General features: G+C 43.5%; 2 protein-coding genes across 2 annotated transcripts in view; one reads left to right on the top strand and one right to left on the bottom strand.

The window, feature by feature from the left end:
* Window positions 1-9,182, bottom strand: part of LOC133488514 (protein unc-13 homolog A-like) — a 39,613-nt gene extending 30,431 nt beyond the window's left edge. The window contains exons 1-8 of the mRNA XM_061796455.1: window positions 8,866-9,182; window positions 3,522-3,551; window positions 3,275-3,374; window positions 2,174-2,291; window positions 1,926-2,049; window positions 1,318-1,388; window positions 1,159-1,213; window positions 743-772 (exon numbers count right to left, since the gene is read on the bottom strand). Of these exons, the coding sequence (XP_061652439.1) occupies window positions 743-772; window positions 1,159-1,213; window positions 1,318-1,388; window positions 1,926-2,049; window positions 2,174-2,291; window positions 3,275-3,374; window positions 3,522-3,551; window positions 8,866-8,887 (550 nt within the window). The 5' untranslated portion in view covers window positions 8,888-9,182. The remainder of the gene's footprint in view (window positions 1-742; window positions 773-1,158; window positions 1,214-1,317; window positions 1,389-1,925; window positions 2,050-2,173; window positions 2,292-3,274; window positions 3,375-3,521; window positions 3,552-8,865) is intronic.
* On the top strand, window positions 8,335-21,822 carry LOC133488513 (BTB/POZ domain-containing protein 2-like). Its single transcript, XM_061796454.1, has 10 exons — window positions 8,335-8,417; window positions 14,292-14,815; window positions 14,895-15,014; window positions 16,712-16,868; window positions 17,030-17,135; window positions 17,228-17,425; window positions 17,501-17,693; window positions 18,667-18,754; window positions 18,835-18,981; window positions 20,620-21,822. Exons 2-10 carry the CDS (start codon window positions 14,292-14,294, stop codon window positions 20,779-20,781), a joined length of 1,695 nt encoding a protein of 564 aa, XP_061652438.1. The 5' UTR covers window positions 8,335-8,417; the 3' UTR covers window positions 20,782-21,822.
* The last annotated feature ends 38 nt before the right edge of the window (window positions 21,823-21,860 follow it).

Here is a 21,860-nt window from a genome sequence, read left to right as displayed (position 1 = left end):
CATAATCAATTCCTGCTCAGATTGGAGAATTATGATCATTAGGGAAGTGTTGAGAGACTTTAATAGTGCTGATTTGGTCAAAATTGGGTACAGTATCTAATAATAATTCATCATTATAAATCAGTCTCAAATACTGAAGAAAGCAGCAGTAGAACATCTTTCACTGTTTGGGCACATAAACACTATTTTAAGACAAGAAGAGCTTTTGTTCTGGCCCCCTTGAACTATGTCCAATCATGTCTCTCTTTCTCTCTCCTCATCTTATCAAATGTGAATCTCCTTCCTTATTCCTCTTCATGGTGACAGAAGAACTGGTCCAGAAGAGATGTTGCAGACACATACAATATGAGGTACAATAGCAAATTGCAAGAATAAAAAAGCTAGAGGTTAGCATATTTGAAAAGACATTTGGAAATGTCCTTCTTTGCATGTTTGTATTTTTCTTCTAACCTCTGCTGTTGGGTTTCTGTTGGAAAACTGACCTTGCTACTGTGCATAAAATGTTTGTCTGCGCAATCTGTAATTTCAACTGTTTGACTTTTTTGGTTCTGAGGTGTTTTATGAAAACCACAAGAGAATGAAGAAAGGGCCAGCTTGCCTTTTTTCTACTTACAGTCTAATACATTTATAGACACTTCAAGTCAAATTCAAGCTCCATTCCACTCAATGTTTGACTCAAGATGTGAGTATTACGTGTGGCGTGTGTGTGTGTGTGTGCTCCACATAATGCATGCACACTCACTCTGTTGGTCTCCCCATAAACTCCAATTACCTGAAATGAAAGAGAATGCTGTAAGGAACACTTATAAATTAGAAAGTTATCCAAACAAAAGCAGGCATTCTAGCTTTCTCTGGCAAAGAATGAGCACTGACACTGGAAATCTTTCCACCAGCTGCAGACTGTTGGCTCAGCAGATTCAACAGACTGAGACGACGTTGGAAGTAGAGCAGCATCCTGCAGGAGCTTGCCTCCAGACACCTGATCCCGCTATTGATTCCTTACACTGTGGCAACGCTGACTGTTTGCACTCCACCACACAACAACCCGTGTGCGGTTGTACATAATGTTCACTAAAGCAATCTAATCACATCTGCCACTAACCCATAATTCTCTTGTTTAGCTATGAGAAATGGCACAAACAATGAATGGTCACTTACAGCACTGTGTGCTTGGAACCTGGAGTGGGCGTTCCTGTTCTTCTTGGTATGAGTACTGAGACAAATGATAACAGTTATAGCCTCAACTAATCATGTTGCCATGCTTTCAGAACGCAAATGTGTGAGATTGTTGGTATGGTAAACACAGTAAATGCTTACATCTTGGTCCCTCATTGCATTAAGTTGCTCAAGTTTTTTAGCCCAGTACCTGGCCTCATCCTCTGGGATGTCTGAAAGGCAAAAACACACTCAGGTGAGACAAGTGAAATGGAGCTTTCACCACCTCATCAAACTTAAAAATAGCAGCTTTGGTCTTTTTCTTCTTATCTGGTCGAGCTAAAACAAGCCATTTGCTTGAGCAGAATAAAGGGACGATGGAATTTTACTTGGCACCGTAGAACCTATAAATAGGACAGCTCTGCAAACGAAGGAATCGGATGTTCAATATCGCCTGGAGGAAGGGGAAACAGCAGGAAAATAACACCTAATCAGTGCTAAAAGGAACACAGTGTGATCGATGGGAGGGAAAAGACACACGGTTTCTGACACACATCCACACAGTCTCGCATGTGACAGGGAAAAGTAGGTCATGACGATAAATCGTTGAAGGCATGATAATGCTTTGTGATTTACACTATCATTATTTATATGTTCAGCAATGATCTGAGTGACTACAGATACAGTCGAATATTCCCCACATCTCCCATCTACTGGAGGTTCCGTCTGGTGAATAACCGTGTGTAAAAAGGCAGAAGTAACGCACTTACCAAGGGGCAGCTCAAACCGTGTGTCAAGCAGCACCAGGTGGAGCGTGGGGTCTTTGGTGCCACAGATCTCATTATCAGTCATGATGACCTGAGAGTCCAATGTGAGCCACTCGCCTGGGCCTTCCTTTGTGCACAAAGGAGACAGGAAAGAACTGAATGACGAATACCAAAAAACGACCTGGGATACACAATCAGGTAAACACTGATCATCAACAATATTTTTTGAGTGAGAGTAGTTGGCGGCCAACCTCATTTGACTGCCTGATGCTGTGGAGGGGAATCCACACGGTGCCAACCATAGTATCCCAGATTAACCCTTTGTTCCACACCTCTACAGTTAGACCCAGGTCTAAGCGGTTGATTTCACTACAGTGGGAGAGAAACAGGGAGGAATGAGGGGAATTATTTGAAATGATGATGAATGATGAACAAACAAAATAACCTTCACAGGGGGAGCAAACCTAAATCTAATTAATAAATAGGGCATTCATAGGTGCCAGGAGAGACGAGAAAGAGGGTGATGACTGAAGGCAGAAAGGAGTATGATGTAGTCAGTGGAGAAGGCGATGGTATCACACGCTTGGAGGGAGATAGGTGGAACTTTAATTAAGACATAGGGCCGGTGCCTGTCGAGGTAGGGGGGTGGCTGGGGGGGTTGTCACTTTAAGTCAGTTTGAAGGACAGCAGAGCGTATCTCTGCTACCCAAACATTAAATAACAGAACTTCGGTGATACAAACCCCAGAACAATGCTCAACGCCTCCAAGCATCTAGTAATACTAATGCACAGGACTTTGCGTTCAGCCCGTTTGCTGCAACCCACGTATTACAGTAAATGGTTCTCACCATTCATCACACATATGCTGTGATGTCAATACCACACTAAACCACGTTGTGTAATGTTTTAGTGATTTCAATTACTCTGATTGTTGTAGAGATGCAAGCACAAACAATCTTAATTTAAAAGGATGCCAATAATGTGTGGAAAGAACATGTAGGAGGGGGATGAGGATGAGGGGCAGAGCAGATGAAGATCAAGAAGCTGTGTTTAGAAGAAGTGACTTAGGGAAAGGAAAGGAGGTTTGGGTGAGACCCAAGCTTGAGAACAACGATGAGGGAAGGAAAGTGCCAAGGGAAACAATGAGGCAGTTAACGATGTGGAGGGGAAAAGCTTTATCATGGACCCACAAATGAATGACAGCTGGGGCGGAGGAGTTAAAAGGACGAGAAAAGGAAAGATGGAAGTCAGAGAGGGAAAAAAAATCCACTGATGCGTTCAAGCAGATGAAGGAGACTGACGAGCAGAAAAAAAGGAGAAAACAGCAAGTCGGGAAGTGAAGACAGACTCACAACATGAAGTCTTGCTCCCAGCTGGGCACGTTGCCCCTGACAGCGATGGTTGTGCTCTTCACATTTTGTACCTTAAGAGTCACATAGGTGTTGAACTTCTCTGTCAGAAAGAATATAAAACATTGTTAAAATATTGTAATACTATGACCTAATAGACACACAGTAGATTGTAGCAGTTTGTAGAACACAATTCTACCATATTGTGCAGCAGCCAATCCCTCTGCAGGTGATCGACCTGATGACTTACCTTGGGGTCCATCCAGCTTGGCTTTCTTCACTGTGGAAACACACAGAGGGACACAATCACAAACAGGAATGCCATCTGTTTTCCTTTGAAAAGCACCTCTCAAATCCTTCATAAATAAATTCAGGAAAAAAACATTGATTACTAAAGTACACAACTTATTCTACTACCCACACTGCTCTTCTCATGAATAATGTTACATTTAAGTGGAGGTTTTAGGGCAAGTGACGCCGTTTGAAACGTCCCGGTCATTTTGATGTGTCGACTTGGAGAACCCCCTGAGAATCTTGGCCCACACAAGCTTATGTTGGATATTTTTAACTAAAACTTGTCAACCAATCGGAGAAAGGGGTTCCCCGAGTACCAGTTATACTATTTTACTCTGTTTTGAAGGTGATTCTTATCCAAATTTTATATAGGCTATATGATTCAAAAATATTCTCAGAAAAGGCAATTTTTTTCCCCACACACAAGAAACTCAATTTATCCGGAAAACATCATCTGAGTTTCAAATTTCTTGGTGCCTTCTAATCAGGTTGAAGTTGTGAGTCCAACCAGACTTTTGACTGGCATAATTTTGGGGAGATCTTGTCACGTTGCTAATGTTATGGAATTTACAAAGACAACACAAGATCCAAGAGTATCACATACAGTATACTTACAAAATACTCTTAATTCTTATTTAGGACAGTTTGGCATTTCTTTGGCTGAACTGTTTGGGGAAGCCCAAAACAAACTGCAGATACAGTGCAAGTGTGCTGAATACTTGTCCACACATTGGTAGTGAAGTGGAAGAACATCATCAGCAACCATTTACGCCTTGTCAATGTGACATGCAAGTACAGGAATATAATAAAATACTAAGCAGCATGTAGTAGATTACTTCCAGTGTTGTGTGTAGAAGGGAAGTCATGTTGCAGTGTTTTACAAAATTCACAGAGCCTGAGGGATATACTATATCAAATATTATGATTAAACATTTCTTTATCTTTGTCAAACATAACATGTTGGTAGACTTTTCATTTTATAGTGACAGCCCTCGCTGCAGCACCGTTTTACCAGCTTTGTACGAAGCACATGCATACATTTTTAATGCTCCACTATTTTTATGCTGCTTTCCACCACACTCTTGCGCTACAAGATCTCCACGCCACTTTCACTGTGTGAGTTTCCGCATCATGCACATAAATGCAAGCATACAAACGACATCCAAAGCGAACCCAATGAACTAAACCTTTACCTCTAGGGATACGTGCTGCTACATTAATACCCGTCGCCATAGTAACCACAGCAAAAAATGAAACGTTTATGTAAAATCGCCCTGAGTCAGCAAGGCCCTTTTTGTGTTATGTGCAATGCTGTTACGTCAGTGAGATTACATCATTTTTTATGTTTCTGTAAGGGTTAATACACCAATATGTACCAGCTATTTAGCTGAAATTATATTTTTTAATGGTGAGAGAGAAAAAAAGAAAAAAAATTTTTTAGCAAGTACACTGTATTGATATATATATTTTTTTAATTTATTGATTTGGTAAAGTTAAGTTAAAATGACAATGCAGTTATGCTGTTAAGCTAATAATATTTGCTGGTTTCTCATTTTTATGACAGATGTTCTCATAAATTTGCTAAGCACTGTTTATGTAAACACTCGCACACTCACACTGAAAATATAAATTGTAAACAATCTTCTTAGGCTGCCTACTGACAGACACTTTTATTCATTTCATTAAAAGACCCCCCTTCATGACAGTATCGCATTGCAAACACCTTCCTGTTCACTACTATTATACAGTAGCTAACTTCTCATTATACTGGTATGGCAGTTATGTTAAATACTGAATTTAAAACATTTCCTTTAGAGTTATTCAAAGTTTTATGATAACATTTGAGTCTGGAACAAATAATTTCATCCATCGATCCATCCATTTTCTATGCCGCTTTTCCTCATTACGGTGAGCTTGAGCCTATCCCAGCTAACTCTGTCGGGAAGGCACACCCTGGACTGGTATTCACGTTACATTATTTTCCATAATCAAAATGGTTTTGAAATGAGAACAACTTGGAAGTCAACCAATGTCATGAGATGGATTGCGTTTGACTTTCAAGTTCTACTGTATTGGGTATCACAAAGTAAAGTAAAAGTATCTCAACACATGAAGAGGAGGGTGAATACGAACTGAAATTGGATTTTCGACCGTGAAAGGCTGAAGCTTAGCTACTGCCAACGATGACAAATCTCTGTGACAGGTTGGTTTGTCACATGAAATGTCCTCAAGACTCCACGAACAGCATTTTGTCACGTCACAAGCAGAAACCACAACGGCCAACACATACAAAGGACCTGTACTGAAAACGCAGTCAAAGCTACAACTATACAGTGGATATAAAAAGTCCAGATACCCCTGCTCAAATGACAGGTTTTTGGGACAACACAACTCATCACCAAAGAACACGATACCAACAGTGAAGCATGGTGGCGGCGGTATCATGCTGTTGGGGCTGTTATTTATTTTATTTTTTGTGGCGGTCTCATTTTTTTATATCATATGCAGACTTTGAAAATCCACTGTATTTCACCATCTTATTTAAGGATGCAGCCCCCATGCATGTATTTGCATGAGCCCCATTTTTATTTGCAGGGCTGTCACTCGTTCAATCCCTGACACAGCAAACTTTGACATCTGAGAATTGAGCAGCATGCTAAGTCAACAGACACAAACTATGAACTGTTGAGGAATGTAAAAGAGGGAGTCACGGATTTGGGATCAGAAAGAGAGAACAGCAAACTAGAACTCCATAAAATGTAAAAATGTGTTGAGTTAATCTGGATCAGTGATGGATTTATTGGCACATCCGCAAAAGGAATTGAGCCTTTGCAAGTACAGTAGATCAAGCACACCAAGATGCCCTTTCATTAGGATTACATTTGGAACAAGGTATAAAAGTAAAAAAATAATAATTTAGGTTGAACTTAAAACCTATGTCATATTCATGGCTGAGAACTAGTGACTGATTTACTGCAATAAATTAAAGCCTCAATCAGAAGTGCTTCACAAACTTTGAGGAGAATGAGTGGTAAAGCAAGAGCGAGGAACTTAATTGCGATCTTAATTTTGGCCTAAAAACAAGTCGGTGTTTTCAAGTATAATCCATCTCTCTGACTGCTTTCTGCTTTGTCGACAGATACAGTGAAGAAACGCAGCCTCTTGAAGAAGTGCAAGTACTGTGGAGGCCAGAAATAGCTCCAGTCAGGTAAGCATGAATGATATAAGAGGAACAGAAGCGAGGCACTCTGCCAAGTCTCGTAGTCTACGGCTCTGACTGCAGCTGCAGACGGCCTTTATGAATGGATAACTCTGAGGGCTTTAACGACACCCGGGACTGACTCAGTGCAGGGACTGTCTGTGGGCAGTCCTGGTAGAATGAGATGAGGTGGGCTGGCATCAACAATGACGCATTAAGAGGTGACTTTGAAGCCCCTTTACCTCTCCATGCCCGCCATTACATCTACGACATAGGCCGTGAGCTCTGACACACTACAGTGATTACTCACATTTAGAGCAGGGAGACCTGTACATCGGCTGACAATGAATAGAAAACATTTCTGGTGATTCATCAATCCATCCATTTTCTATACAGCTCATCCTGTTCAGGGTCGCTGGGAGCTGGAGCCTATTGTAGCTGACATTGGGCGAACGGCAGACTGCACACTGGACTGTCCACCAGTCAATAACATGGCACATGTAGAGAAAGACAACCATTCACACTTACATTCCCAATAAGTCTTAAGTCAGGACACTTTTCAAGACGCCTCCTTATGTACAGTCTTTATATCAAATAGTGATAGTGGTGAGGTAAAGCATGAAACAGTTTGTGCATCATAATTAATTCATTACAATTATTGTCGACAAGTGTTCAAAATCAGTTACGTAGAAGAGCAATGTGATAAGTTGCCGCCATGTTGGTGGAATTTTCTAAAAAAACAGAACAGAAAATGAAATAAGCGGCCAAATGCCTCCAGAATCCTCCATAACAAATAAATTCACAGAAAAAAAACTGATTACTAAAGTAGATGACCTATCCCACTACCCATAATGCTCTTTTCAAGAATAATGTTCCATTTGCGCTATTTAAGTTTTTAGGGCAAGTGACGCCGTTTGAAACGCCACGCAAATTTTCCCGCGTTGACTGCTTGCAATTTCGGACTGTCATTTTATTGTTGGATACTTTTAACTGAAACTTGTCAGCCAATCGGAGAAGCAGTTCCCCGAATAGCAGACAAAACGAAAGGGTCGAGGAGATACTCAATGTGGAGAAATAATCAAATTAAACTGTTTTACGCTAATTTGATGTTTTTTTTTGTTTTTTTTTGTTTTTTTTTTAATATAGGTGCCAACACAAAAATACATTCCCTAAAATAGCCATTTTTTTCTACAAAATGTTTTTTATTTTTTTTATTTCGCTGGAACCCATCATCCTATTTTCAAAATTCTTGGTGCGTTGTACACGGGTTGAAGTGGCCATTCCATTGCTCTTTATTTTATGTTTAGTTTGACAGTAAACTTCAATGGAGATTGGCATTACAAGGAGAGATACAACAAGAGTGAGTGGGCTGCACACAAAGCAGTCGTGGCTTCCATGACGTCTTCAAGGTCCCACCTGTTAACACGTCACCTAGGTATTTATCTAACACTCCAAAATCAAATCAATGAATGACGCCCACTTGAGTTCTGCTACCCAGCCTTTCTTTTAATGGCCAATTGCAACAGGGGCTTAATCACGGCTGTGTGAGGCACCAGCATCAGGTGTGTTTTTTTTGTTTTTCCGGGAAGTGTGGTGGGAGGAGATGACGCATCGCCTCAGGAGGGGGAAACGTTGAGAAGTGACGCGCAGCAGGCGAGTATTCCCTCACGACTACAGTCGAGCGGCGGAAGGAGGGAGGCGGCAGTAGCAACGCGGCAACGGCAGGGGCTTTTCCACGTCCTGCTCATCCGTCTGCCCACGCATGAATGAGCAGAGTGGAAGCCACGCACTCCGAAAGCAACCGCAACATTACTTGCTCAAGGGTCTAATACACGTTCGCTCAGCTAACTATATCTTTCGGTACTTTAACGACTGACGGTCACAACCGGTTCAGACTTTCGCGTTGCCCCCACGCCAACCAGCGACCGTGGGTCAAAGAAAACGTACGCGTGAGAACGGTGGTCCTTTGTAGAGATGCTGCCACGAGAGTTTTCTATCAGCGTGATATCGCTACCGGAGGAGCCGTCAGACAGCTAGGTGCAGTACAAAAAAAAGCTGTAATTAAGCTTGTTAAAAATAGAGAACATTTCTTCACTCTTACCTCCCACACATAGTAGGGACATCTCTGTTGCGTGGCGTGAGGGTTCCCGGCTGTCCTCCGCTGAGCCGCCGCTACCTGGCCGAACCGAACCGTGATTTGTAGTCTCGCTCCGTCCCACCACTTAAAAGCCAGATTTGTAGAAGAGGACTTAGAAAAACGACGTGGTATCTCGACTGAGCTCCTCGCTCGCTACGCGCGGCTGTCGTGTGCTGCTCGGCACGGGGGTGATACCCTGTGTCCACTTTGGTAGCTCCCCTGCATTGCTCCGCCCGCCCGCACAGCCATCTTGTTTCAGCGGCAGGGCAGCTCCTCTCACGGCTGTGACGTCACTGGGATGAGGAGCAGGAAGAGGGCCATGATCGACAACGTGATGGGACTGGAAGCAACTTCATTCAAAATATACTGGGGAGCAGATATTGCTAGCAGTCAAGTAACCACCCAAAAAAAAAAAAACCTTAGTTCTCCAAGCATCAGGACTATCATGAGCAACATTTAAATACAGTAGCACAGTAGACCTAAGTGTTAAGAAAAATGAGCTGTTTTTATTCCTAAAGTATATTTAAAGTACCTGTAAAGTCAAAATACAAACGACACACAAAAGAGAAGAGTATTGATAACAAGTATGCCAAATTTGAATGGATAAAAAAAAAGCTGCAAGTATATAAAATGAGGATCCAAAATCGAGAGAAACCTCCTCCCAGCTGTCAGACGCTGTGGGCGTGTCTGCTGAATACACCTCGCTAAACATCAGCTATCACTCAAATATGTTTGTACAGTATCCATCCATCCATCCAATTTCCGAGCCGCTTCTCCTCACTAGGGTCGCGGGTGTGCTGGAGCCTATCCCAGCTATCATCGGGCAGGAGGCGGGGTACACCCTGAACTGGTTGTCAGCCAATCGCAGGGCACATACAAACAAACAACCATTCACACTCACATTCACACCTACGGGCAATTTAGAGTTGTCAATTAACCTACCATGCATGTTTTGGGGATGTGAGAGGCAACCGGAGTGCCCGGAGAAAACCCATGCAGGCACGGGGAGAACATGCAAACTCCACACAGGCGGGGTCGGGGATTGAACCCCGGACCTCAGAACTGTGAGGCAGACACTCTAACCACCGTTCTGCCATGTTTGTACAGTATGTGTCAGATTAGTTTTTTTCTATTTTATATAGCCTTCATTTTTGCACGGTGGCCGACTGGCTAGAGCGTCAGCCTCACAGTTCTGAGGTGCGGGGTTAAATCCCCGTCCCCGCCTGTGTGGAGTTTGCATGTTCTCCCCGTGCCTGCGTGGGCTTTCTCTGGGCACTCCGGTTTCCTCCCACATCCCAAAAACATGCATTAATTGGAGACTCTAAATTGCCCGTAGGCATGACTGTGAGTGCGAATGGTTGTTTGTTTGTATGTGCCCTGCGATTGGCTGGCAACCAGTTCAGGGTGTACCCCGCCTCCTGCCCGATGACAGCTGGGATAGGCTCCAGCATGCCCGCGACCCTAGTGAGGAGAAGCGCCTCAGATAATGGATGGATGGATGGACAAACAAACAAACAATAAAAAAAAAAACCACACACACACAAACAGTAGGCAACTGGTGTGGTGGAAAGAAGCATAATCGAGTCAGCAACAGCATCAGGTAAAACAGTTACATGTTTCCTGTTTTCCTTCCTCAAAACTGCCATGACCAACGATTTTTTTAAAATTGTCTACCTGCCCAGGGACCGTCGTGCTACAAACTCTGAACTCCAATTCAATAGAACCACTGCTTTTATTACTCTACTATTGTGAGCGAGTATTTTCCAAATTTGAGTGTTTGAGTGTCATCAATAAGTCCTTGTTAGTGTAGTGTACAGTATCTCCGCCTGTCACGTGGAAGACTGGGGTTCGATTCCCCGACGTGGAGAAATTCTTTAATGCAGCCCTATGTGGGGCACAAGCCAGTGCAAATTGTAGGCCGGTCCCAAGCCCGGATAAATGCAGAGGGTTGCGTCAGGAAGGGGATCCGGCTTAAAACTTTGCCAAACAAATATGAGCGTACGTCCAAAGAATTCCATACTGGATCAGTCGTGGCCCGGGTTAACAACGTCCGCCATTGGAAATTCAGCTACTGTGGGTCGAAGAAGAAGAAGTGGAAAGCGGGTTCTTCGGCAGAAAGAGAAGTGGAAAGCACAAAACCTTGAACTGAATGTTGGGACTATGACAGGAAAATCTTGGGAGTTGGTTGACATGATGATTAGGAGAAAGGTTGATATATTGTGTGTCCAGGAGACCAGGTGGAAAGGCAGTAAGGCTAGAAGTTTAGGGGTAGGGTTTAAATTATTTTACCATGGTGTAGATGGGAAGAGAAATGGAGTCGGGTTATTTTTAAAGAAGAGATGGCTAAGAATGACTTGGAGGTGAAAAGAGTATCAGATCGAGTAATGAGGCTGAAACTTTAAATTGAGGGTGTTATGTATAATGTGATTAGTGGTAGGATGTGACCTAGAGGTGAAAGAGAAATTCTGGAAGGAGCTAGACAAAGTAGTTCTGAGCATCCCAGACACAGAGAGAGTCGTGATTGGTGCAGATTGTAATGGACATGTTGGTGAAGGAAATAGGGGTGATGAAGAAGTGATGGGTAAGTACGGCATCCAGGAAAGGAACTTGGAGGGACAGATGGTGGTAGACTTTGCAAAAAGGATGCAAATGGCTGTAGTGAACACTTTATTCCAGAAGAGGCCCGAAAATAGGGTGACCCACAAGAGCGGAGGTAGAAGCACGCAGGTGGATTACATCTTGTGCAGACGGTGTAATCTGAAGGAGGTTACCGACTGTAAGGTAGTGGTAGGGGAGAGTGTGGTTAGACAGCATAGGATCGTGGTGTGTAAGATTACTCTGGTGGTGGGGAGGAAGATTAGGAAGACGAAGGCAGAGCAGAGAACCATGTGGTGGAAGCTGAGACAGGGCGAGTGTTGTGCAGCATTTCGGGAAGAGGTGAGACAGGCTCTCGGTGGACAGGAGGACCTTCCAGAAGACTGGACCACTACAGACAGGGTGATCAGAGAGGCATGCAGGAGAGTACTTGGTGTATCTTCTGGCAGGAAAGGAGAGAAGGAGACTTGGTGGTGGAACCTCACAGTACAGAAAATCATACAAGGAAAAAGGTTAGCTAAGAAGAAGTGGGACACTGAGAGGACCGAGGAGAAGCGAAAGGAATACATTGAGATGTGACACAGGGCAAAGGTAGAGGTGGCAAAGGCCAAACAAGAGGCATATGATGACATATATGCCAGGTTGGACACTAAAGAAGGAGAAAATGACCTATAGGTTGGCCAGACAGAGGGATAAAGATGGGAAGGATGTGCAGCAGGTTAGGGGGATTAAGGATAGAGATGGAAATATGTTGACTGGTGCCAGTAGTGTGCTAGATAGATGGAAAGAATACTTCAAGGAGTTGATGAATGAGGAAAATGAGAGAGAAGGGAGAGTAGAAGAGGCAAGTGTGGTGGACCAGGAAGTGGCAATGATTAGTAAGGGGGAAGTTTGAAAGGCATTAAAGAGGATGAAAAATGGAAAGGCAGTTGGTCCTGATGACATTCCTGTGGAGGTATGGAAGCATCTAGGAGAGGTGGCTGTGGAGTTTTTGACCAGCTTGTTCAATAGAATTCTAGTGCGTGAGAAGATGCCTGAGGAATGGAGGAAAAGTGTGCTCGTGTCCATTTTTAAGAACAAGGGTGATGTGTAGAGCTGTGGGAACTATAGAGGAATAAAGTTGATGAGCCACACAATGAAGTTATGGGAAAGAGTAGTGGAGGCTAAATTCAGGACAGAAGTGAGTATTTGGGAGCAACAGTATGGTTTCATGCCTAGAAAGAATACCACAGATGCATTATTTGCCTTGAGGATGTTGATGGAAAAGTACAGAGAAGGTCAGAAGGAGCTACATTGTGTCTTTGTAGATCTAGAGAAAGCCTATGACAGAGTTCCCAGAGAGGAGCTGTGGTACTGCATGCGTAAGTCTGGAGTGAAGAATGTTAGAATAATACAGGACATGTACGAGGGCAGCAGAACAGCGGTGAGGTGTGCTGTAGGTGTGACAGACGAATTTAAGGTGGAGGTGGGACTGCATCAGGGATCAGCCCTGAGCCCCTTCCTGTTTGCAGTGGTGATGGATAGGCTGACAGATGAGGTTAGACTGGAATCCCCGTGGACCATGATGTTTGCAGATGACATTGTGATCTGCAGTGAAAGCAGGGAGCAGGTGGAGGAACAGAAAGATGGAGGCATGCACTGGAAAGCAGAGGAATGAAGATTAGCCGAAATAAAACAGAATATATGTGCATGAATGAGAGGGGTGGTGGGGGAAGAGTGAGGCTACAGTGAGAAAAGACAGCAAGGGGGGTGGAGGACTTTAAATACTTGGGGTCAACCGTCCAGAGCAATGGTGAGTGTGGTCAGGAAGTGAAGAAACGGGTCCAAGCAGGTTGGAACTGGTGGAGGAAGGTGTCAGGTGTGTTATGTGACAGAAGAGGATGAAGGGCAAAGTTTATAAAACAGTGGTGAGGCCAGCCATGATGCACGGATTAGACACAGTGGCACTGAAGAGACAACAGGAAGCAGAGCTGCAGGTGGCGGAAATGAAGATGTTGAGGTTCGCTCTCGGAGTGACCAGGTTGGATAAAATTAGAAATGAGCTCATCAGAGGGACAGCCGAGGTTCGATGTTTTGGAGACAAAGTTAGAGAGAGCAGACTTCGATGGTTTGGACACGTCCAGAGGAGAAATAGTGAGTATATTGGTAGAAGGATGATGAGGATGGAGCTGCCAGGCAAGAGAGCTCGAGGAAGACCACAGAGTAGGTTGATGGATGTTGTGAGGGAAGACATGAGGGCAGTTGGTGTTCGAGAGGACATGTAAGCCTATGCAGGAGATAGGCTTACATGGAAAAGGATGACGCGCTGTGACTCTTTCATCAATAACACAACACTCACATATATCAATCTTTATTTGTAAACAAAACATGATATTCTGTCTAATGCAGGTTTTAAATCAACTGCAGCCTTGCTTTTCACCAGGAGAGGTCACTGTTACTGATGCTTCAAATAATTAACCAATTTTCAAAACAATTGGCCCAAATGGTTCAGTGCTTCACCAAAGCTTCATTTCAAATTACTGTTAGCTAAAACTGGTCAAGTTTCCTTTAATTGCTCGCTGTCGCTGCAACAACAACAACAACAACAAAATTAAATAATACTAAGCCCACGACTCTAGTGAGGATAAGCGGTAAAGAAAATGGATGGATGGAAAATAATAATAAAACAAAAAAATACTGTACACACCGTTGAAAACACGCGTGGTAGGGGGCGCTGTCGTAGCCTTTTGACATTAATACTACTACAAATTAACGAGGCGAAGAAGCGTGTTGTTTACGCCTATGCTACATGTAAGATGGCTGCTGGAGAGAACAGTGGCAGGCCTCCATGCCTCAACTTCGCTGGTCCGGGTCCTCTGGGAAACAGCCAACCCAGCAACAGCGTTTTCTCTATGCCGGCTTCCAATGGCGGCGCGGTGGGTTCGTCTGGCGGGGCCCAGGGAGCTGCTCGGCGTTCCAACCCGCAGCTGGGGCCTGGCGGTGTAGACGGCAACGAAGTTCTGACCTCCGGAGCGCCACCGACAGCCCAGAGCTCTCTTCAGCCACCGAACGCGGCGAGTGCAGCGGCCGCCCGAGCCATGGCCACCCCGGCATCCAACATGGCAACAATCGCGCCGTCGAACGCGACCCCGGCGGCGGCACCCGCCGCCACTCCGGCTGCCGCGTCCGTGTTGGTGTACCGAGAGCCGGTGTATAACTGGCAGGCGACAAAGAGCACCGTGAAGGAGAGGTTTGCGTTTCTGTTCAACAACGAAGTACTCAGCGACGTCCACTTCTTGGTGGGCAAAGGAATGGGGGTTCAGAGGATACCTGCGCACAGGTCAAATGATGATTCATGATACAAATCCTCACGGTGGCACTTCACTAACTAATTGGCTGCTTATTACTCGAATAATTAGGTTTGTCCTGGCCGTTGGAAGCGCCGTGTTTGATGCCATGTTCAACGGCGGAATGGCGACGACATCAACGGAAATCGAGCTCCCTGACGTGGAACCAGCCGCCTTTTTGGCGCTGCTGAAGTAAGGAGGAGCAGTGAGACCGATGATGGTGTGCATGTTGTCTTATTGTCGAGGGCAGGGGCTTGTGCCACCAGGGTTGCAGCCAACAACCTGTGCAGTAAATGACATTGCATAGTATAGTATTGCTGCAATGGTTGCTCGGTGCATTGTTCCTTCTTACTACATCCACCCTATTCTGTCAACTCTTCAACCTGTGAAGGTAGCATCTCATCATACTTCTTGATTCTGATGTTCTTTCTCCAGTGTTTCCTTGTTCATGTAGGGCACTGTTAGGTCTCTTTAATTTATACTTTGAGAAAAACGACGACATAATTAATACTGTATTGCCCTCATATGTGGTGACACAGTCGCTGAGCCACTTCAGTATGCTTTGTTACCACGATTGGTAAAAGAATGCACATGCATCCAATAGCTGCTCTCGGCTACAACTCCTGCCCAAGCACTCCACACACAGACTCCCTGACTTGAGCCAATGTTCAAGCTTAAATGTGCCTTTTGATATTTCAATTGAAGTGTTCCTTTGTTCAATCACTGATGTCACAAAAGCCAACACACAGGCCCACTCTTAATTGCAAACACTCAGAGTTAGAGTTCTTATTAGCGGCGTGTGGTGTATTTGGTATCTGGGCCTTCCGTGCCCACTTATCCAACTTAATACTACAACTGTCATGTTGTAATTATGGAAACTATCAATACTATCCAAAAATGCAGTATAACAGCAGACAACTGTGCCACGTACATCATCTGGGACAGTACAGAATCAATATTCATCCAAACATGACAAAAACATTAAATAAAATACACCATCGTTGCCAGAGATGCTGTTTATTAAATGCATTAATGTGTGCAGATCCTTAGAGTTGTGTTTTGCTAGTTGAATTTCACTTGACTCTGACCAATCAACCAGGGGATGGAAAAATGCTGACATTATTGTGGGCCAGCTAACTGGTTGGTTAAAGAACCAGTCACATTATTCATATAGTTTGTTACACTGGCCAGCGCTACTGATTTTGAAGGCACTGGTCAGATTAGATTGACATGGGAGCACATAGATAGAGGCTGAAATCTGATTGGCCCCTAAAAAATATAATACATATTTACTGGAAGCAGGGCAGCCAAGAGAAATCCTATGAATTGAAGAGAATATACTGTTGGGAATAAATTATTCCAATTTCATGAAGCAAATATTAGAATTTAGGTTGAGAAGGCCAGCAGTGAAAGCCTTGTTGGCCCTGACAACCCACAACAGTATGCTAATATCTTAATCTAATGTGTGTGTGTGTGTGTGTATATATATATATATATATATATATATATTAATGTATTCATGATTAAGTAAGCGACACGGTGAATGACTGGTGAGCACATCTGCCTCACAGTTCTGAGGACCTGGGTTCAAATCACGGCCCCGCCTGTGTGGAGTTTGCATGTTCTCCCCGTGCCTGTGTGGGTTTTCTTTGGGTACTCCGGTTTCCTCTCACGTCCTCGGGCGAGAGGCGGGGTACACCCTGTACTGGTCACCAGCCAATCGTAGGGCTTACACAATTAATTAGAATTGAGTTTTTATATGTCACCTATGAAAGATGAGTGGATGATTATAATATATTACCTACTGTAGTGTACATCTGTGTGTTAAGTGTAGCCCCTATAAAATCCATTTGCGATGCTACTAAAGGGTACACTTTGACCCCATGCAGGTTTCTGTACTCGGATGAAGTTCAGATCGGGCCTGAGACCGTGATGACCACACTCTATACCGCCAAAAAGTACGCCGTCCCAGCCCTGGAGGCACACTGTGTGGAGTTCCTCAAGAAGAACCTGAGAGCGGACAATGCTTTCATGCTGCTCACACAAGTCAGACAAGTCTTTTATATGCAACTGATTTTAAAGTGGATGTACAAATACACACAACTGCTTGCATAGTGTAATACGTGTGTGTGTGGGGGGGTCCAGCAATAGAAAAAGGTATGCAGGTCTACCTTATGTTTTGACGAGTGAGTGTATTCTTGTTTCAGGCACGTTTATTTGATGAGCCTCAGCTTGCCAGCCTCTGTCTAGAAAACATCGATAAGAACACAGGAGATGCTCTCGCTGCTGAAGGCTTCACAGACATTGACCTTGGTATGTTGTCCTGCTCACCTTTTAATATTGACATTCATAGCTAATATTGTGTTGCATCTGATGATTATTTACCCCACTCTCTCTCCTTTTAGATACGCTGGTTGCTGTGTTGGAGAGGGACACTTTAGGCGTGCGCGAGGTGCGTTTGTTTGGAGCTGCAGTGCGTTGGGCGGAGGCGGAGGCCCACAGGCAGCAGCTGCAGCCCACCCCAGAGAACAAGCGCAAAGTGCTGGGCAAAGCCCTCACACTCATCCGCTTCCCTCTCATGACCATTGAAGAATTTGCTGCAGGTGAACAGAAACGCAGCAAAACCTCCCTTCTACACTTCAATTTAATTATTTCTTAAAAGCTTTTCTCTTTATCAGGCCCAGCCCAGTCCAGCATACTAACTGACAGAGAGGTGGTGAGTCTTTTCCTCCACTTCACAGTGAACCCTAAACCGCGTGTAGACTTCATCGATCGGCCTCGCTGCTGCCTCCGAGGGAAGGAGTGCAGCATCACGCGGTTTGGACAGGTGGAGAGTCGCTGGGGCTACAGTGGGACAAGTGACCGCATACGGTGAGCCACGAGCTGTTGAAATGTTTTCCATGTTGTTCTTGTGTGGCTCATATGCAGCAGTACCTTGACATATGAGTGCCCCAACTTACAACTTTTTCAAGTCACAAGGCAGCTGTCGCTTAGTCAGTTAATTTTTTGCTTTGTGTCGTGATCCAAAATTTGAGTTAACAAGCGAGCTTCAGATACACTGCCGCTCAAGTGAAGTGAAGAGACATGCAGCAATAAAGGTACTCTAATGGAACATAGAGCCACTGTTGCTGATGTACTGTACTTTTAGGTGTTTATTGAATGGCGACAACAGTCAAACACACAATACAAAATGAGAACACTCTTAAGGGGCTGCTGTAGGCCACAACTCACGCCCAAACACTCACACGTAATCAAGCAAACCAATCCGACTCGGCTCCTGATGTCATTCATTAGGCCACATGCCTTACACTATGTACAGTCACTCATTCATTCATTCATTCAGTTCCTGTACCACTTATCCTCACTAGGGTCGCGGGCGTCCTGGAGCCTATCCCAGCTATCTTTGGGCGAGAGGCGGGGTACACCCTGAACTGGTCGCCAGCCAATCGCAGGGCACTTAGAAACAAACAACTATTCACACCTACGGTCATTTACTCTTCAATCAACCTACCACGCATGTTTTTGGAATGTGGGAGGAAACCGGACTACCTGGAGAAAACCCATGCAGGCATGGGGAGAACATGCAACTCCACACAGGCGAGGCCGGGTTTAAACACAGGTCCTCATAACAGCGAGGCAGATGTCCTAACCAGTCGTTCACTGTGCTACCATTTACAAAACGCCCGAATAGAAGATTACAAAAATCTGCCAATCGATGAATCTGCAATTTTCGAATATGAGGGGAACACTGTCAATTGAGTTACGAGCTCTGTGACGGAACAAATTAAACATATAAGTCAAGGTACCACTTTACATCTCTTAAGGTAATATTAAATGTTTGTAGGTTCTCAGTAAACAGAAGGATATTTGTGGTTGGATTCGGCCTGTACGGCTCTATACACGGACCGACGGACTACCAAGTCAACATTCAGGTACGATCCAGATGTTTTGCCATTTTCAACCATGTTATTTTATCTTCTGACATGTCTGCATCTCCCCTCTGTTTGTGCAGATTATTCACACAGACAGTAACACTGTACTGGGCCAGAATGAAACAGGTTTCAGCTGCGACGGGTCGGCCAACACCTTCCGAGTCATGTTCAAAGAACCAGTGGAGATACTGCCCAATGTTAACTACACTGCCTGTGCTACACTCAAGGTTTGTTCTGACAACTCCCATTCATATGAAAGGATACATGCAGTGATTTATTTATTCATTTTTGTGGAGGAGTTCAGGGTATGTTTTTTCTTTGCATTATTGAAACATTTCAAGTATTGACCCTAAAGTTTTTAATATCAGAGCTGCAAAAAAAGGTGGTTAATTTGTAGTCCGTGACTATGCTGAAAGCGTATTTTGAAAATAAACTTGCCATATATTGGGGTTGAGATTTTCAGTTATGGGGTTATTATGTCTCTGCTGGTCCCAGTAAATACTTGCGAAGTGTTATCAAGCTCATTATCTGTAGGGACACATGGAACAATAGCCTACAGCATATTGATTGGGGTTGAGAATTTCAGTTATGGAAGTCATGTCACACTGGTCACAGTAAACACCTCGCTGAAGAAGCGTTATCTAGCTAATTATCTGGGAGGGGCACACGCGAAAGAACAGCCCCGTGTTTCACTATTTGATATACATGCAAGATAAGTCTTTCAGTGTTTAAATGGGGATGATGCGAAACATTTATTTTGAGATCCATTTTTACGAGTCGTTAAAATGCCATTGAGTGGACTAAAAGAAAAAAAAAATCTGTTAATTTGATAACAGTCCTGTGTAAATGGCAGAGGTGGGTGTAAGTCACATACTACATGCAAGTCATGTCTCAAGTCTTAACCTTCAAGTTTCAAGCAAGTGTCAAGTTACAGTTGAAAAAAAAAAATATCAAGCTAGTCATAAGTCAAGTCATACAATCTAGCTCAGTCACAACATATTGGAGTGATTAATAAAATATTTTTTCACCTATCATGACACCAAAAACTATATTTACACCATATAAAAGTTAAACAACAGAGATTATGAAATTAAATGTATTGTACACCAATGTTTTTAAGTTGAGCTCAGCTGTGCATGGGGCCCTTGATGTAGATTTTATGGCCTTTTAAACTCAGCTATTTAGTTTCATTGACTTTGCTTCTTCAGCATTTCAAAACTATTTCCCGTTTGTGATTGATTGCTTTATTTGAACATATAAACAGGGAAAAAACTTGCCTCTGGATACTAACAAGTTTATGGTAATTGAGGAAATGGCTACACAACATTTGAGTCACAACTATGTTCGGTAAGGGTTGAACCGAATAGTCGAATTTACTACGTTTAATGCGTACTCGACTAATCGCTAATCACATTTTTGGCATTTAGTCGTCTTAATTCCAAGTAATGCGTACTAATTACAACAACTGCAATTAGCGAAATGGTGAGTTGTATTTTTAATCCTTTGTTTTTAGTAGTTTCTATGCCTGTAAGTCGGAATATGTTAAGTGAAACCGGTCTGTGGCACAAAAAAGGTTGGGTACCGCTGTCCTGTGATAATAATGATGCCATCGATTCATGGACAACTTTCATCACATTACAGTTGACTACAAAAAAATCTTTAGTCGTTTAACCCCTAGTGTTCGGTAGTTGTCCAATATGATTTTATGACAGATTTGATGTCAAAAAGTGTGGTGTAACTTTTGCTTATGTTCAATTACAAGTCAGAAAATAGATCAACAGAATGTAAAATCAACTCCATCGCCATATAGTGTCTGTTCTGGCAGTGGTTAGTCACCCCTCCTTCTCTCTGTGTTTCTCCTCCAGGGCCCGGACTCTCATTATGGGACTAAGGGAATGCGAAAGATAACACATGAGTCATCAACAACCGGCACCAAGACCTGCTTCACCTTCTGCTACGCGGCGGGTAACAACAATGGCACTTCTGTAGAGGACGGACAGATTCCCGAGGTCATCTTCTACACATAGTCAACTTCAACTTTTGTGGTGATGTTCCATCAAATGTGACAGCCTGGAAGCAGTGCCGTAGGGATGGGTGGGGGGGAGGTCTGTGGCTCGGGGCTCGTGTCATAATACTGTCCCCTCCATATGGTACAGTACTGTTGGCCACATTGGAAGACAAATACCTATGAGGCGATGGGTCACAATAATTTGTGTAGTTTGTCCTTTGAGATGCACTCTCTTTTGATCTTTCTGAAAATGATGACTGTCAATGACTCCACAGCGGACCAAAATTAAAATAAGGCGTATCTGCTGATATTATTGGCATTCGTAGATATCGCTGCTGTGGGTTGCCAACAAACAGCTTGACACTGAATGTTACCCAAGCTAGTCAGACCAGCATTTCACAACTACATGGCAGCAGGTACTCGTCACATCCATCTGCACATTTTAAAGGCTTTATGGATTCTTGCCATATTCAAACCAAACTTATTAACTATAACAGTACCACATAATAAGCAAGTTTTAGTTACTTCAGTACAAACTGTTTGCTCTTGTAGCTTTGCTTGTTGGTTGCCTATATCCAAAAGACCTTTCTTGGCCTTTGCATTTTGGGTTGTTTCACGGATGCACATTAACTCTTCTCATATCTTTTTTTTTTTTTTTTCCTTTCCTTTTAACTTTGTTGTAAATATGTGGGCCCAGGGCGGTGTTGACGTTTAATTGTTGTACAAACCTCAACTCCCACAAATTTGCTCTGTATAATGTCAGTTAAAGAGATTGATTTGTATTCCCCACCCCCCACCCACACATCCATCCTACATTCAGTAGACGAAAGTGCAAACATGAACAACATATTTAAAGTTCCACCTGCTTTGGTAAAACCGAATGCCTTCAGAAATTGATCCCTGCATCACATCAATAAAATAATAATCATTGAGGGAATACTTTAAAGAAGCAATATATCTGACATGATAGTTTGTCATTGAAACAAAATGCTGTGATGTTAAGATGGTGTGCTAGAACCCTGCTTTGATATCAGCTCATTAAACATTTTTGCAAAAGGTATGAAGTTAAGAATTTGGTGACTATTTTCAGAAAGCATT

Source organism: Phyllopteryx taeniolatus, chromosome 14 (genome assembly GCF_024500385.1).
Source record: "Phyllopteryx taeniolatus isolate TA_2022b chromosome 14, UOR_Ptae_1.2, whole genome shotgun sequence".
Taxonomy (NCBI): domain Eukaryota; kingdom Metazoa; phylum Chordata; class Actinopteri; order Syngnathiformes; family Syngnathidae; genus Phyllopteryx; species Phyllopteryx taeniolatus.
The sequence above is the reverse complement of the archived record's forward strand: the minus strand, read 5'-3'. Positions and strand labels throughout refer to the sequence as shown.